Genomic DNA, 14,677 nt, shown 5'->3' with positions numbered 1-14,677 from the left:
GAAAGACTATGGGTCTTAACAAAAGAAGGCCTAATTCATGAAGTTAAGAAGGACCATGAAGGCCCAAAGTCCCAAAAATAAGGAAAAAAGAAAGAAAAAATAATAATAATAAAGAAAAAGGAAGAGGATCTCGGTCAAGCTAGAAGACATGCAGCAAGGATCTCGGTCAAAGATATGCAACAAGAAGAGCATCAAGGCCCTAGGACCTTGATGTGTCCTTTTGAAGCCTTGAGAAGAGGACATTGACTAACACATGGGAAAACCAAGATATATGCAAAAAGCCATTAAAAATTCAACAAAAACCGTGTATTATCTTTGTAACCCATAGTCCAAGCTCGTGCGATCCTGAGTGGATAGTAAGGGAGAAATGATTTAGTCAGTAGGGGAGTGATTTCTGGTGAAAGGAGGATCCCGAAGGTTCCATTGGTTCATATATTTGCTTGGAATGCATGAACCAATGGAAAACTCAGCTCCCCCATGTGCATGGCACCTCCTTACAATTTCCTCTCAATTGTCATTTTCAACTAAAATTATCATCAAGTATATTGAGCAGCCCACCCACTCCTTTGACTTTTCAAGAAGGAATCTTTCATTTATAGCTAAAGCCTAATGCCCATTTTGAGTTATAATTGTCTAATAAGTTAAACCTCTGCCCAATGCACATTTTCAGGTTCTAGAGGACATAGTTTTACCCAATAGACTAGGGACGTCCTCGCCTGAGGTACCAAACCATGTCCACTATAAAAGGAACACTAAAGCATAGAAAAAATAAGGGGATTGAGATGAAGGAAAAAAGGGAGAGTTGAGAGATTCAAAAGATATATTCTTAGAGCTTTAAGAGCCTAGAAAAGAAAGAGAAAGAAAAAAGGGGACAAAACAAGAGAGAGGCAAGGCGTGGGAATTTGTCCCATATCCTTGAGATTATTTAAAATATCACTTAGCCCCCAAAGAAACATATCTCAAAACATGCACATATCAGATATCACTCTCTCCCATAAAATCCTCATCACCTAACTATCTTGGAAGGCAATGCCCAAATAAAGCCACTTGGACTTGAGTTCAAAATCTCACAAGTCTTGTGTAAAAGCACTAAGTCTCTAAGAATTAGGGACAGGATCCTCATGACTGACTCATTCTCATAATATTCATCTACATATATGTATATGTATTAAAATGTATATCCTAATCTAAGAAACTAACAATTATTTGAAGATATGTGTATTGTATAGTGTGTTCTTATGCAGGACCTATAAAGGTAAAGGGGAATAATAACCTTTAAACAAACACCACTTGAGCTGCCTATTCTTTGAAATTATTGTGCCCTAACACTACTTTCAAAAACATGAAACTTGTCTATACTGTCTCACTCAAAACCCTAGACCTGGAGAACCAATACCATTTTCGTGTAAGTTAAAAAACATGACCAGAGTACAATACTGTCAATACAACTAGAGGCTATAGGCTAGAACAGAATTAGTACTACACAAAGCACTTCTTCTGCTCTAGGACATGTGGTCTCTCACCTTTGGTCAAATACGTAAGCCTCCTTTTGCAACAGACCAGTGTATTATTTTAAGTGATGGCCAAAACGAAAAATTAACCCTGATTTTCTAACATTATAATTAGTAGGCCATGTTTTCAAACTATATTTTTTACTAGCATCTCGAATCTAGAAGCTCGATTTAGGGCCTATAAACCGAGTCTTAAAAACTCGATTTTCATGGTTTGATCATGTTTGATGTGACATTTTTTCCACATGGCAACCACTTGGAAATCAAGTCTTTAACACTCGATTTATATAATGTTTTCTCTTTTCCAATTCCTAGCACGTGTCTGATGGGTTTCGTTCCTTATTATTACTTTATCATCTCACATTTTCTTATCCCAGCAAAATGTTTTTTGGTGCTACTATTAGAGCAGGAGCCACTTTCCAAGAACATCAAGCCTTGGACGATGAGGTTTGGCCTGAACATCAAGCCTTCCAAGAGCAGGGCTGGCCTGGGTCGCGCGGGTCGCAGCAACGCGACCCAGGTCGCAGCACATGACCCAGGTCTTTCTCTCTCTGATCTGATGGGTTCTTTCTCTCTCTAATCTGAATCTGATCTGATAGGTTTTTTCTCTAATCTGTGTTTGTGTTTTGTACTTGTTGAAATTTCATCTTTTAGCCTGATTATTTAAAGAACAAATCAAGTCTTTGAGTGTCGATATATAAATCAAGTTTCTAAGACTCGATTTCCAGGTAAACAAATTGTCACCTCAGACTCGATCAGAACATGAAAATTGACCCTCAAAGACTCGATTTATAATCCAAAATCGAGCCTCTTAGACTCGAGATGCTAGTAAAAAATATAGTTTGAAAACGTAACCTACTAATTATAATGTTTGAAAATCAAGGTTAATTTCCCATTTTGGCCTTAAGGGATTGGGAAATAATGCCTGAAAGGATTTTTTTTTTTTTTTTTTTTTTTTTAAGAAGTTTATAAGAAAATCATCAAAATTTTGATTGATGTCTTTCAGATCCAATGTAGACTTCTTATGTATAGGAAAACATTTTTCAGGGGTAAACTATTGAATTATTTTGCAACAATTAATTGAAAATCTTTATATAAAAACATATCCATTAAAAAACTGTAAAAGAAATTCAAGATTTTGACGTACAAACAAATGTTAAACTATGATAATATTATAAGTAATTTAACATTAATTAAAATAAAAATAGATCGACTAAATTTGTAAATATTTGTAACTTTAATTAAAAAAATATTTATTGAAATTAAAAAAAAAATTTAAACATATTATCAAAGCTTATAAAAGGAATAAAAGATAATAAAGAATAAACAAAAAAATTTAATTCATACTCAATCCTTCAAGTACAAGGGATAATTAAATAAATAAATCATTTCAAACTTTTCCAAAAAAAACATTATATATTTTCCTTTTAGAGAAGAGTAATTACAATAAAAAGTATACAATTAAAAGTGAAGACTAGAAATATATTAGTTATAATAAAAATTACAACAAGTTTATTTATTTTATCATATATATATATATATATATGTCATTTAGTTAGAATAATTTTAAATTTGTTATTTCCCTTTGCTATCTAGAATCTGTGGCTAAATAGGAATGGAGTGGTGTTTCGAAATCTGTCCCCAAACTGTGAGTTGCATAAGGTGGTCATGCATGCAGCAAATGAGTATTTATATTTTATATTGTGCTGGTAGGGACAAAAAGAAAAAGGTGATGAAGGTGATAAAGGTTACTTGGTCCAAGCCTGTCTAATACCGCTCAATTCTTTTGTTTTCGATAGTTTTCTCTTCTTTTTCATATTATATATGTTTTTCTTGGTTTTTATTTTTATTTTTTTCATATTATATATGTTTTTTTTATTCTTTTCAAACACACATTAGATCTATTTTTATCATTTTATTTTACTACTCACCCTACATCTTAGTTTTTATTTTTAAATACGACTCATTAAAATAATATAAACTATACTAATGATGCCGAAAATCGTTAGTAAGTCACATAGTCCTCACGTACTCGAGACAACACCTGCACAACACAAAACAAGAAGACCTTAGGAAAGTACTGGTCTGGTACCGGCCAAAGACCTTCTGAAAGTTAAGTTAGAGAACTTTTATAACTCTAAAGTGCTAGAGCTGAGGGAAATTATGCGTAGCTCGGTTTGTGAGAGTTTTGAGGTTTTTTATAGTAGTGTAAAGTTGACATTCGTTTTTTGCCGTAGAGAGTATTTCCTTGTGGGGAAGATCCTTATAAATCCTCGTATTTTGCGGGCTCCTTTCCTTATAGGGGCTCTCTTGATTAGGATTAATCGTGCGGTATAAGATGTTTCCTTTTATACTTATTCGTGGAGCTCAAGCAAAAAGTCATGCTAGACCCATCAAGAGCTCCTTCACCCAGTCAAGTTCCTTCCATCCATTTTCCTATCATGTCTAGGTGATTTGGTCATCCAACTAAAAGTCGTCGGCTTAGGGGCGGAGTCATCGTCTCTTGTGTTGTAAAGCTGACAAGTTCTCTGAGACCGACGGTTTTATCTTATGTGAACAAGACTAATATTTTTCTCAAAATTACCCTTATTATATACTAACAAATAATATAAAAAATTCAGTTTCTCTCTCTACTCTTCCATCTCTCATTTCTCTTTATCTTTTTATCCCTCTCTCTAGCAAACACACACAAAACCTTCCACCAAAACTCAACCACGCTAAGCCACCCCAAAACGCCACCCAATTGCCACCCAAATGCCACCTGAATTTGACCTAAATTGTAGCCACCTCCACAGCAACCCCCCACCGCCACCACCATGAACCTGCGAATGCACCAATACCCATAACAAAAAATCAAAGCAAAATCCATCAAACCCACACAACCCACGCCTATCAAACCCATTAAAAGCATACCACCATCAGCAATGTTAGGAACCCATGGGTAGAACTCACCCTTAAAAGCAGGCATGCAAGGGGAGGGTACTCAAAAACTTATAAACACATGATTAATCTTATACTTAATTCATGTTGGACACTGTGACCATAACATACCACCACGCTTCGAAGTTGACATCTACAACGGCTCACTCTAGTGACACTGACTTGATGATAGTTCTTTCCCTTTTGGTGGCTCCACTCATCTATCAGTATCTTTAATCTAGCCTCTAGCTCGCCCCCTTCAAGATCCGACCACAAAGCCACAACTCATTTGATCCCATACTCAATGAGTTATATCCAATTACTTGGAGTGGTGGTTAGCTCAATTGATACCAAATGTTAGGAATGTAGAACTCACCCTTGAAACCCAGCTTGTAAGGAGAGGATGCTTAAGAGCTTATTAACACATAGTTAAACTTATACTTAATTTATGTGGGACGCTAGGATCATAACATATCACTACGCTTCACAGTCAACACCGCCATGACCAAAACAATACTTCACAACAAACCCAGCCATCATAGCAACCACCATAATCAGCAGCAGCAGCACCACCACCACCACAATCCTAACCAACAAAGCTAACCACAAATCCAACAACCACCGTGACCCACTACCTCCATGGCTCCACCACAGATGCCAATGTCCACACAAAAGTCGATGTCCACTGCTCCATGTCGATCCCTCCAATGGATCGAGATAGAGAAAGGAGAGAATAAAACAAAGAGTGGGGAGAGAGGATGAGATGAGAGAAGAGAGAGAGAGAAAGGAAGGCTAAGATTGAGAGAAAAGACTGTAGGGAAAGAGAGATGTGGGTCCACAGAGAGGAATAAAATATATTAAACTAATTTTGCAACCAATTCCAAGAAGGATGTGAATGTACCAACTTACTGTAGCTGGGTTGCAAATTGTTTTAGATATAGCAACCTAGTTGAAGCATGTTTTTATGAGTTTGGTGATTAAAATAGCAATTGGGGGATTTTTTACACCCCCAATGCTAGTGCTCCAAACAATATACAATTTCTCCTCTTCTTCCTTTTGCTTCATTTTCTGGGTCTATTGTTACTTTTATCTTGCCTTTTAGTTTCAAATAATTCAAAATTTAAAAATAAAATAACTGAAATTTTTGTTTTTTTCACTGTTCATGGAAAAGGGTGCCTAAAAACGCTGGATTATAAGCGTTCCAAAATATATGGCAAACCAAAAATGGATATTGTCGAACTTGGAGGCGAGTAGCTCAAGTTCATTACAACGAAGTTGTTTTATTAGATGAAGTCGTTTTTCTTCTAGACTACTATTGTTCTCTTAGTGTACGTTGTTACTTTTATGTTGCTTCTGTGTTTGAAATAATTAAAAAATTTGTTTGTTTACAGATTGCCATGGGAAAGGGGCAAATAACAACAGAAGATACTATGGATTAGGGGTTCCAAAATTTGAGGCGAAGGTGGATACTGTCCAACTTGAAGGGTATTATGAAAGATATGGTATTTTTGAAAGTATCCAAGAGTATGATTTTGGGTAAAATAGATTGATGAACGAGTGCTAAGAGCCATTCTTTGGCTCCTGTAAATAGATTGAATTTGTAAGACTGTATGGGTTAGTGTTAGATTTTGTAATCTCAAATATTTTGTAATTATTGTGAAATTTTGTTGTCTCAAACCTGACTTTTTAAATATACCCCCACCCAATACATAGGTGCAGCATTTTAGAAAAGGTTGGTTCATGCGTATGTATGTTGGCTGATGCAATTTAAGATGCTGATTCGGATTGGGCGTATGATACATAAAGTAAGTTCTTATTTAGAAAAGGTCAAGAAAATTGTCTTTTTGAGTCTCCAATATACATTTTCTTTGTCTTTGCAAACAATTGAACTGTTGGATTAACTGCCACCTTGGGGTATCCTCTCGGAGCTGGAGGTTAGGCAAAGCGGAATTTTGTTTTTTTGCACAAAGTTGCCTATGCATTATTCAGCAAGAATGAGGACCTTTTCTATATTTGATTTTGGATTCAGTTAATGTATGCTCTTAGGGTATATATTAGTCATCTATCTTAGAAATTTTTTTTTGAAAAAATTCCAAGTTGCAAGTTTGACTTTCTAATTCTTTTTTTTTTTTTTTCCTTTCTTTTTGAGAAACCAGACTGGAAGTCTAGACTGAGCTTTCTAATTCTTTTCTTGGTAAAAGAAAATGCCTCAAGGTATTTTTCAATATAATTATACTAAATCATATTCACCATATAATCAGGTTGAATCAATGGAAATTATATTTTTAGTTGCCCATTGAGACAGAAGACTTCATACTTCATTATGTATTCCAATTAAAGTTGAATGACTGTAATGGGAAAGAAGAATGACAGCTATCTTCTTCTTCTTCTTCTTCTTCTTCTTTTTTTTTTTTTTTTTAACATAAATAATTGGGGTAGAGAATTTAAACTCTAGATGTCTTACTAGAAGCATAAAAAAATGTCAATCAGTTAGATTACAAAGGTTATTTGCGAAAAGATGTCATATTTATACAATAAAAAATGTCTTCAACTGAAGAAAACTTGCATAAATTAAAAAAGCAACTTCTAATAATACACATTTTTAATCTACAAACTTTATATTATACTTATACTTCATGAAATATTATATAAAAAATATCGCACAAGTAAAAAGTTACAATATTTATTATTATCCCCTAATAACTTACATGCAGCAACAAAGCCGCATAAACTTGAGTGGGTGTTATTTAACGGTTGCATCCCACGATTTTTTTTTTTTTTTTAAAGTATATATAAAACTCTTAAATATATTAAAATGATTTTGAAAAATTGCATCCAATAAAATAAATAAATAATATTTATGGGGTCATTCATGAGGACCTTTTTGAAAGATTTGATCCTAATGCATAAAGTGCCTTTTTATTTTCTAAGGTAAAACATATTACCTAACTTTTCCCCTCTCCCATGCCATACCGTACCATATAAACCCCCACCACCCCACCCCCCACCCCACCCTTCCAAAAAAAAAAAAAAAAACACCCTTAAATTTTCAATTTGGCAGGCAGGTATAGAGACTGTTTTTTTTTTTGCTGAACGAATAAACTTAATTATTTAGTTTTTTGAATTATGAATTTCTTAATTTGACATCATATTGATTTAATTATTGACAAGTATAGTTATAAAATTTATGTTAGGATGTTAATTTAATAGAAATATGAGATGGTATTGTTGGAACTTGAAAGACTTGAATGGATATCTTTCAAGGGAAAACCAATATAAAAAGCAAACACCATTTGCCCAAGAAATTCTTAATCATGGTATTGAACAATACTTTTCAAACTTCAAAGCAAAACGGTGTTGAAGTTGACTTGGAAAAATTTCCCCCACTTCTTAAGCTATAAATCAAAATTTTAGATTTCCAACCAAGTGATCAAAGGTCGCATAAATTACAAAAAGGTTCTTGTCAATATCGTATCCACAACATTCTACAAAAGAAAATTTTGTATGTTTTCACATAAATGAATGGTGCTTGGCTAATAGTATAAATATTCACATCAGTTTGTGCAAAAAATTCTGTCTCTATACCAAAATCTAATTTATTTATTTTATATTATCACTTTAACAATGCTCCCTACATTCTATACTTTATTTTACACTCCATCATAATAAAATAATCTATATTTTTAAACCACCAACAATAGCATAAAAAAAATAAATAAATAAAAATAAAATAAAAATAAAAAAAACAACCACAACACCACAACCACCACAACCCCACCATAACCCTAGCCTACCAACACCACAGATTTGCATTGGATTGCCAAGTCCAAGCCCACCCAAAACTAGATTTGCACCAGACTGCCGCTAACAATAGTAGCATCGCTAAAATCCAAAGTAAAAATAATAAAAACCAAAATCCACCCACGTCGTCAACTTGATCCACTGAATCTATATTGGATTGCTGCTCTAAAAACCAAATTGAAGCAATGCGAAAATAGTAACACTAGTGATCCAACAACAACTGGTCTACGAAGGCAACAATAGCAGTTTAACGACGAGATTGCAGTGATGGGGAGAGAGAACAAAGAGTAGAGAGGATGAAGTTTGAAGAAAGAAATGAGAATGAATAAATAAATTAGATAAAATTATGCATGTTCATCTAAAATAACATTTATTTTTAAATGTTACTGCAGTAACGTGTAAAGTTTGCTACAGTAATACATAACCCAATGGAAGTGTTTTTTAGCAAAATATAAAAGATAGATAAATGATAAAGGGTAAAATACAAAACTGATTCTTTAAGTTTCTTTAGATTTCATTTCAGTCCTTTAACTTTGCTTTTGTTCATTTCAGTCCTCTAATTTTCAAGTTTATTCAATTAAGGCTTTTCCATCAATTTTTATTATATCTTTTGGTTAATTTTTTAATATTATAAATTTTTCTTCAAATTTTTTAATTAAGAAAATTCAATTAATGATTGAAAAATATTTTCTAGATTTTTTTTCAAAAATTTTTAATAAAAGTTATCGGAAATGCCTTAATTGAATAAATCTGAAATTTAAGGACTGAAATGAATGAAAGCAAAGTTAGAAGACCGAAATGAAATTTAAAGAAAGTTAGAGGATCAGTTTTGCATTTTAGCCTTGTCTTTATTATCAAGCTAAGATACCAATTGATTTTTACTGTATATAGGTTTTGAATCCTAAATCTCTTATTCAACAATAATAGACTTCACTAGTTAAGCTAATTGAAACTCATGGATTTTTTTTTCTCTTTTTGGTTGTCGTGTGTGAGTGTGTAACAATGTGGATTTTTCTTTACAAGAGACTTTACTTGTGACATTTCTTCAAGACTTCACTTGTGAGGGTGGAGATGGTAGTGGTAGAGGTGGTGATGGTAAAGATGGCAGTGGTAGCGATAGTGATGATGGAGATAGTAGTGGTAGTGGCAGTGACTGTGAGGGTGGAGATAGCAGTGGCAGTGGCAGTGATGATGGAGATGGCAGTGGCGATGATGGTAACGGTTGGGATTAGGTTTGTTTTATAAGGTACAGGAGTAATTTAAAGGGTTCTTTTTTTTTTTTTTTCTTTTTTAAGTTTAATGGGTTTGGAGCAAAACTTGTTTTGTGCTAAAATATGATAAACTCTCTTTTGTTGGTATGATTAATATCCTAACTTATTAAAGCTCAAGCTGACTCAACATTAATGAAGCCAAAAAGCAAATATTTGAGGCTCTGACGCAACTGTTGATAGATAATTAAAGTTAGGTAGCGTCATTTGATGTGTGCCGATCAACACTCGAGGGTGTACTTGAAAGGGTCCATTAGCCCTTGAAAATATGTTGTTTTGAGTTAGCTCAAATTAGAATAAATTCATGTAATTGAATGCATGCAATTGAGTGCGCCTTAAGAAGGAACGCAATGTTTCCCAAGGGGACGCAATGTTTCTTGGAATTTGGCGATAAGAACTTAACATGTACAAGTCCAAACAAGTATGCCTTAATATTAACTTTTCAGGTTCTCTGCAATACTCAAAGATTATGATTTTCCTTTATGGCATGATTTTTACAATCACTTAAAATAAGGCCATTGTGTGGTATTAATAGGAACGGAGCTAAGGAAATAAAAATATTAAACGAAAAAAAGAAAAAAAAGAAATCAAGGCATGTGCTTGTTGCACACGCATCCTTCATCTCATATAACGCATAGAAAACTGACAAACATTACAAATACCCTCTCTTCTTCTTTTTTGCCTAAAAACAAAGTTCGATTCTCTCTCTTTCTCAAGCTCTTTCTCCTCTTTCTCTCTCACAGTCTCGTCAATCAATCAAACTCTCCCTTCTCTCAGTCATTTCAGAAGATGACTCACTTGGAACCAAAATTATCTGCTGCTTTATACATCTTGAAAAAATGTTATTTCTAAACATATTCATATTCTCTTCTTTATAAACCTGCCTATTCTGTCTCTCTTTCACTCTCACTCTCATTTCAATACTTTTATGTCTACATCTTTACTCTACTCTTTTGTTTTTCTCATTTTACATTGATGGAGATTGAACCTTAAGAAGGTTTTGTATGTAGAAAAGTACAAGACTTATGATATATTAAACCTTAAGTTCTTCTTCTTCTTATTTTGGGTATAGGAGTAATTTCATGCAACTCTAGATTTTCGTTGCAATAAATTCCATAAATTGCAACAATTTACTTTGAAAATCTCATTGCAATAGGTTATCTTTTTATTAAAAAAAAAAAACAATAGGTTTATGCAACACTAGATTTTCGTTGCAATATATTCCATATATTGCAACGACTTATTTTGAAAATCTCGTTGCAATAGATTATTTTTTTATTAAAAAAAAAGTAATTGGTTTATGCAACACTAGATTTTCGTTGCAATAAATTTCATATATCGCAACGATTTACTTTGAAAATCTCGTTGCAATAGGTTATTTTATTATTAATTTTTTTTAATTTAAAAAAATATATAAATCATTTTTTTAAAATAATAATTTTTTTATTAACCTGTTTTGCAATTCAAAAACCGTATCTAAGTATGATAATAACAAATTAAAGATATTATCTATTATGCAAAAATTTTAATTAGTTTGTAAAGAGTGTTTGTGTTTGCCTATACTGTGCACAGTAGAATTGATTGTAATGTTCAATACTATTTATATATGTTTCAATGTGGTTTAGCTGATTTATATGTCATTAACTTGCTTTTTGTGTGTTAAATTTGCTTGGTACTCAAGGAGGGGCACTACTAAGCAACCTATCAGCCATTACCATGGGTCAAACTATGCTCAACATGGCGATGAAAGGAGTTGGCCAAGCCATAAGTATTCATGACAAGACTTTGAAGGAAGTTGCCAAAAAAGTATGGGATTCTGTGACAGGAATGGACGTGGTGAAATTAATATTAACAGCAAATGCAATTTCCCTTCAAACATACTAAGCAACCTATCAGCCATTACCATGGGTCAAACTATGCTCAACATGGCGATGAAAGGAGTTGGCCAAGCCATAAGTATTCATGACAAGACTTTGAAGGAAGTTGCCAAAAAAGTATGGGATTCTGTGACAGGAATGGACGTGGTGAAATTAATATTAACAGCAAATGCAATTTCCCTTCAAACCAAAAGTATGCATGCTAAGGTGATGGGACTAAAGGAAACATTAGAGGAAGCTAGAAAGGAATTGATGGAGGTGAAAAACGACCTGAGGGAGGTGAAAGCTGTCGTTTGTCCTCCCAAATTTCCACCACCATGCTTCGGCAGTGGCAATGGCAATGGTGGTGGAGGTGGTAGTGGCGGTGATGGTGAAGATGGCAATGGCAGCGGCGGTGATAATGGAGATAGTAGTGGTAGTGGCAGTGACTGTGAGGGTGGAGATGGCAGTGGCAGTGGTGATGATGATGGAGATGGCAGTGGCGATGATGGTAACGGCTAGGATTATATTTGTTTTATAAGGTATAGGAGTAATTTAAAGGGTATTTTTTTTTTTTTTTTGGTTTAATGGGTTTGGAGCAAAACTTGTTTTGTGCTGAAATATGATAAACTCTCTTTTGTTGGTATGATTAATATCCTAACTTATTAAAGCTCAAGCTGACTCAGCATTAATGAAGCCAAAAAGCAAATATTTGAGGCTCTGAGCTGTTGATAGAAAATTAAAGTTAAGTAGTCGTCATTTGATGCGTGCCGATCAACACTTGAGGGTGTACTTAAAAGGTTCCATTAGCCCTTGAAAATATGTTTTTTTGAGTTAGCTCAAATTAGAATAAATTCATGTAATTGAATGCATGCAATTGAGTACGCCTTAAGAAGGGTCGCAATGTTTCCCAAAGGGACGCAATGTTTCGCGAAGGAACGCAATGTTTCTTGGAATTTGGCGATAAGAACTTAACATGTACAGGTCCAAACAAGTACGCCTTAATATTAACTTTTCAGGGTCTCTGCAATACTCGAAGATTATGATTTTCCTTTATGGCACGATTTTTACAATCACTTAAAATAAGGCCACTGTGTGGTATTAACAGGAACAGAGCTAAGGAAATAAAAATATTAATGAAAAAAAGAAAAAGAAATCAAGGCATGTGCTTGTTGCACATGCATTCTCCATCTCATATAACGCATAGAAAACTGACAAACATTACAAATACCCTCTCTTCTTCTTTTTTGCCTAAACATAAAGCTCGATTCTCTCTCTTTCTCAAGCTTCTTCTTCTCTTTCTCTCTAATAGTCTCGTCAATAAATCAAACTCTCCCTTCTCTTAGTCCTTTCAGAAGATGACTCACTCAGAACCAAATTAGCTGTTGCTCTGTACATCTTGAAAAAATGTTATTTCTAAAATTATTCATATTCTCTTCTTTATAAACCTGCCTGTTCTGTCTCTCTTTCTCTCTCACTCTCATTTCAATACTTTTATGTCTACATCTTTACTCTACTCTTTTGTTTTTCTCATTTAAGAAGGTTCTGTATGGATAAAAGTACAAGACTTATAATATATTAAACCTTAAGTTCTTCTTCTTCTTATTTTGGGTATAGGAGTAATTTTATGCAACACTAGATTTTCGTTGCAATAAATTCCATATATTGCAACGATTTACTTTGAAAATCTCATTGCAATAGGTTATTTTTTTATTATAAAAAAAAAAAGTAACAGGTTTATGCTACACTAGATTTTCGTTGCAATAAATTCCATATATTGCAATGATTTATATATTACAATAATTTACTTTGGAAATCTCGTTGCAATAGATTATTTTTTTATTAAAAAAAAGTAATTGGTTTATGCAACACTAGATTTTCGTTGTAATAAATTCCATATATTGCAACGATTTACTTTGAAAATCTCATTGCAATAGGTTATTTTATTATTAATGTTTTTAAATTTAAAAAAATATATAAATCATTTTTTAAAATAATAATTTTTTTCATTAACATGTTTTGCAATTCAACAACCATATCTAAGTACGATACTAACAAATTAAAGATATTATCTATTATGCAAAATTTTTAATTAGTTTGTAAAGAGTGTTTGTGTTTGCCTGTACTGTGTATAGTAGAACTAATTGTAATGTGCAATACTGTTTATAAGTGTTTCAATGTGGTTTAGTTGATTTATATGTCATTAACTTGCTTTTTGTGTGTGTTAAATTTGCTTGGTGCTCAAGGAAGGGCATTACTAAGCAACCTATCAACCATTACCATGGGTCAAATTGTGCTCGACATGGCGATGAAAGGAGTTGGCCAAGCCATAAGTATTCATGACAAGACTTTGGAGGAAGCTGCCAAAGAAGTATGGGATTTCATGACAAGAATGGACACAGTGAATTAATATTAATGGCAAATGCAATTTCCCTTCAAACCAAAAGTATGCATGCTGAGGTGATGGGATTGAAGGAAGCATTAGACGAAGCTAGAAAGGAATTGACGGAGGTGAAAAATGACATGAGTGAGGTGAAAGCTGTTGTTCGTCCTCCCAAATATCCACCACCAAGCTTCGGCGGTGGTAGTGGCAGTGGCGATGGAGTTGGCAATGGCGATGAGGGTGGTGATGGTAGTGATAGTGGCGGTGATGGTGAAGATGACAGTGGCAGCGGCGGTGAAGATAGAGATGGCAGTGGCAATGGCAATTGTGGTGAGAGTAGAGATGGCAGTGGTGATGATGGTAACGGTTGGGATTAGGTTTGTTTTATTAGGTATAGGCGTAATTTAAAGGGTTTTATTTTATTTTAATGGGCTTGGAGCAAAACTTGTTTGGTGCTGAAATATGATAAACTCTCTTTTGTAATATATATATATATATATTATAAAAAAGTGGTATGATTAATATCCTAACTTATTAAAGCTCAAGTTGACTCAACATTAATGAAGCCAAAAAGCAAATATTTGAGTCTCTGATGCAATTGTTGATAGAAAATTAAAGTTAAGTAGTTGACATTTGATGCGTGCCGATTAACACTTGAGGGTGTACTTAAATGGGTCCATTAGCCCTTGAAAACATGTTTTGAGTTAGCTCAGATTAGAATAAATTCATGTAACTGAATGCATGCAATTGAGTCAAATAATCAAAGTCACTTAGATTTTGTGAGCTTCGCATTTAGCATATGCATGGCTGTTAAGATCGTTCGCAACGCATTTTAAATATGCTATTAGCCATTGCTAATATGTGCGAGAAGGGATTAATAGGATTAGAGCATGAGTTGTTTAAATATGCACGTGTTGTTAATAGCATGTTGAATAATAA

General features: G+C 33.7%; 2 protein-coding genes across 2 annotated transcripts; both read left to right on the top strand.

Annotated features, from left to right (window-relative positions):
- Nucleotides 1-5,654: 5,654 nt before the first annotated feature.
- On the top strand, nt 5,655-9,463 carry LOC112011697 (uncharacterized). The gene is made up of 3 exons (XM_024044046.1): nt 5,655-5,676; nt 5,822-5,932; nt 9,282-9,463. Exons 1-3 carry the CDS (start codon nt 5,655-5,657, stop codon nt 9,461-9,463), a joined length of 315 nt encoding a protein of 104 aa, XP_023899814.1.
- A 4,307-nt stretch (nt 9,464-13,770) lies between these two features.
- On the top strand, nt 13,771-14,115 carry LOC112011698 (cell wall protein IFF6-like). The gene has a single exon (XM_024044047.1). The coding sequence runs from the start codon at nt 13,771-13,773 to the stop codon at nt 14,113-14,115; it is 345 nt and encodes a 114-aa protein (XP_023899815.1).
- Nucleotides 14,116-14,677: the final 562 nt, after the last annotated feature.

This window comes from Quercus suber, unplaced genomic scaffold (assembly GCF_002906115.3).
Source record: "Quercus suber isolate HL8 unplaced genomic scaffold, Cork oak 2.0 scaffold_67, whole genome shotgun sequence".
In the NCBI taxonomy this organism is placed as follows: domain Eukaryota; kingdom Viridiplantae; phylum Streptophyta; class Magnoliopsida; order Fagales; family Fagaceae; genus Quercus; species Quercus suber.
The sequence above is the reverse complement of the archived record's forward strand: the minus strand, read 5'-3'. Positions and strand labels throughout refer to the sequence as shown.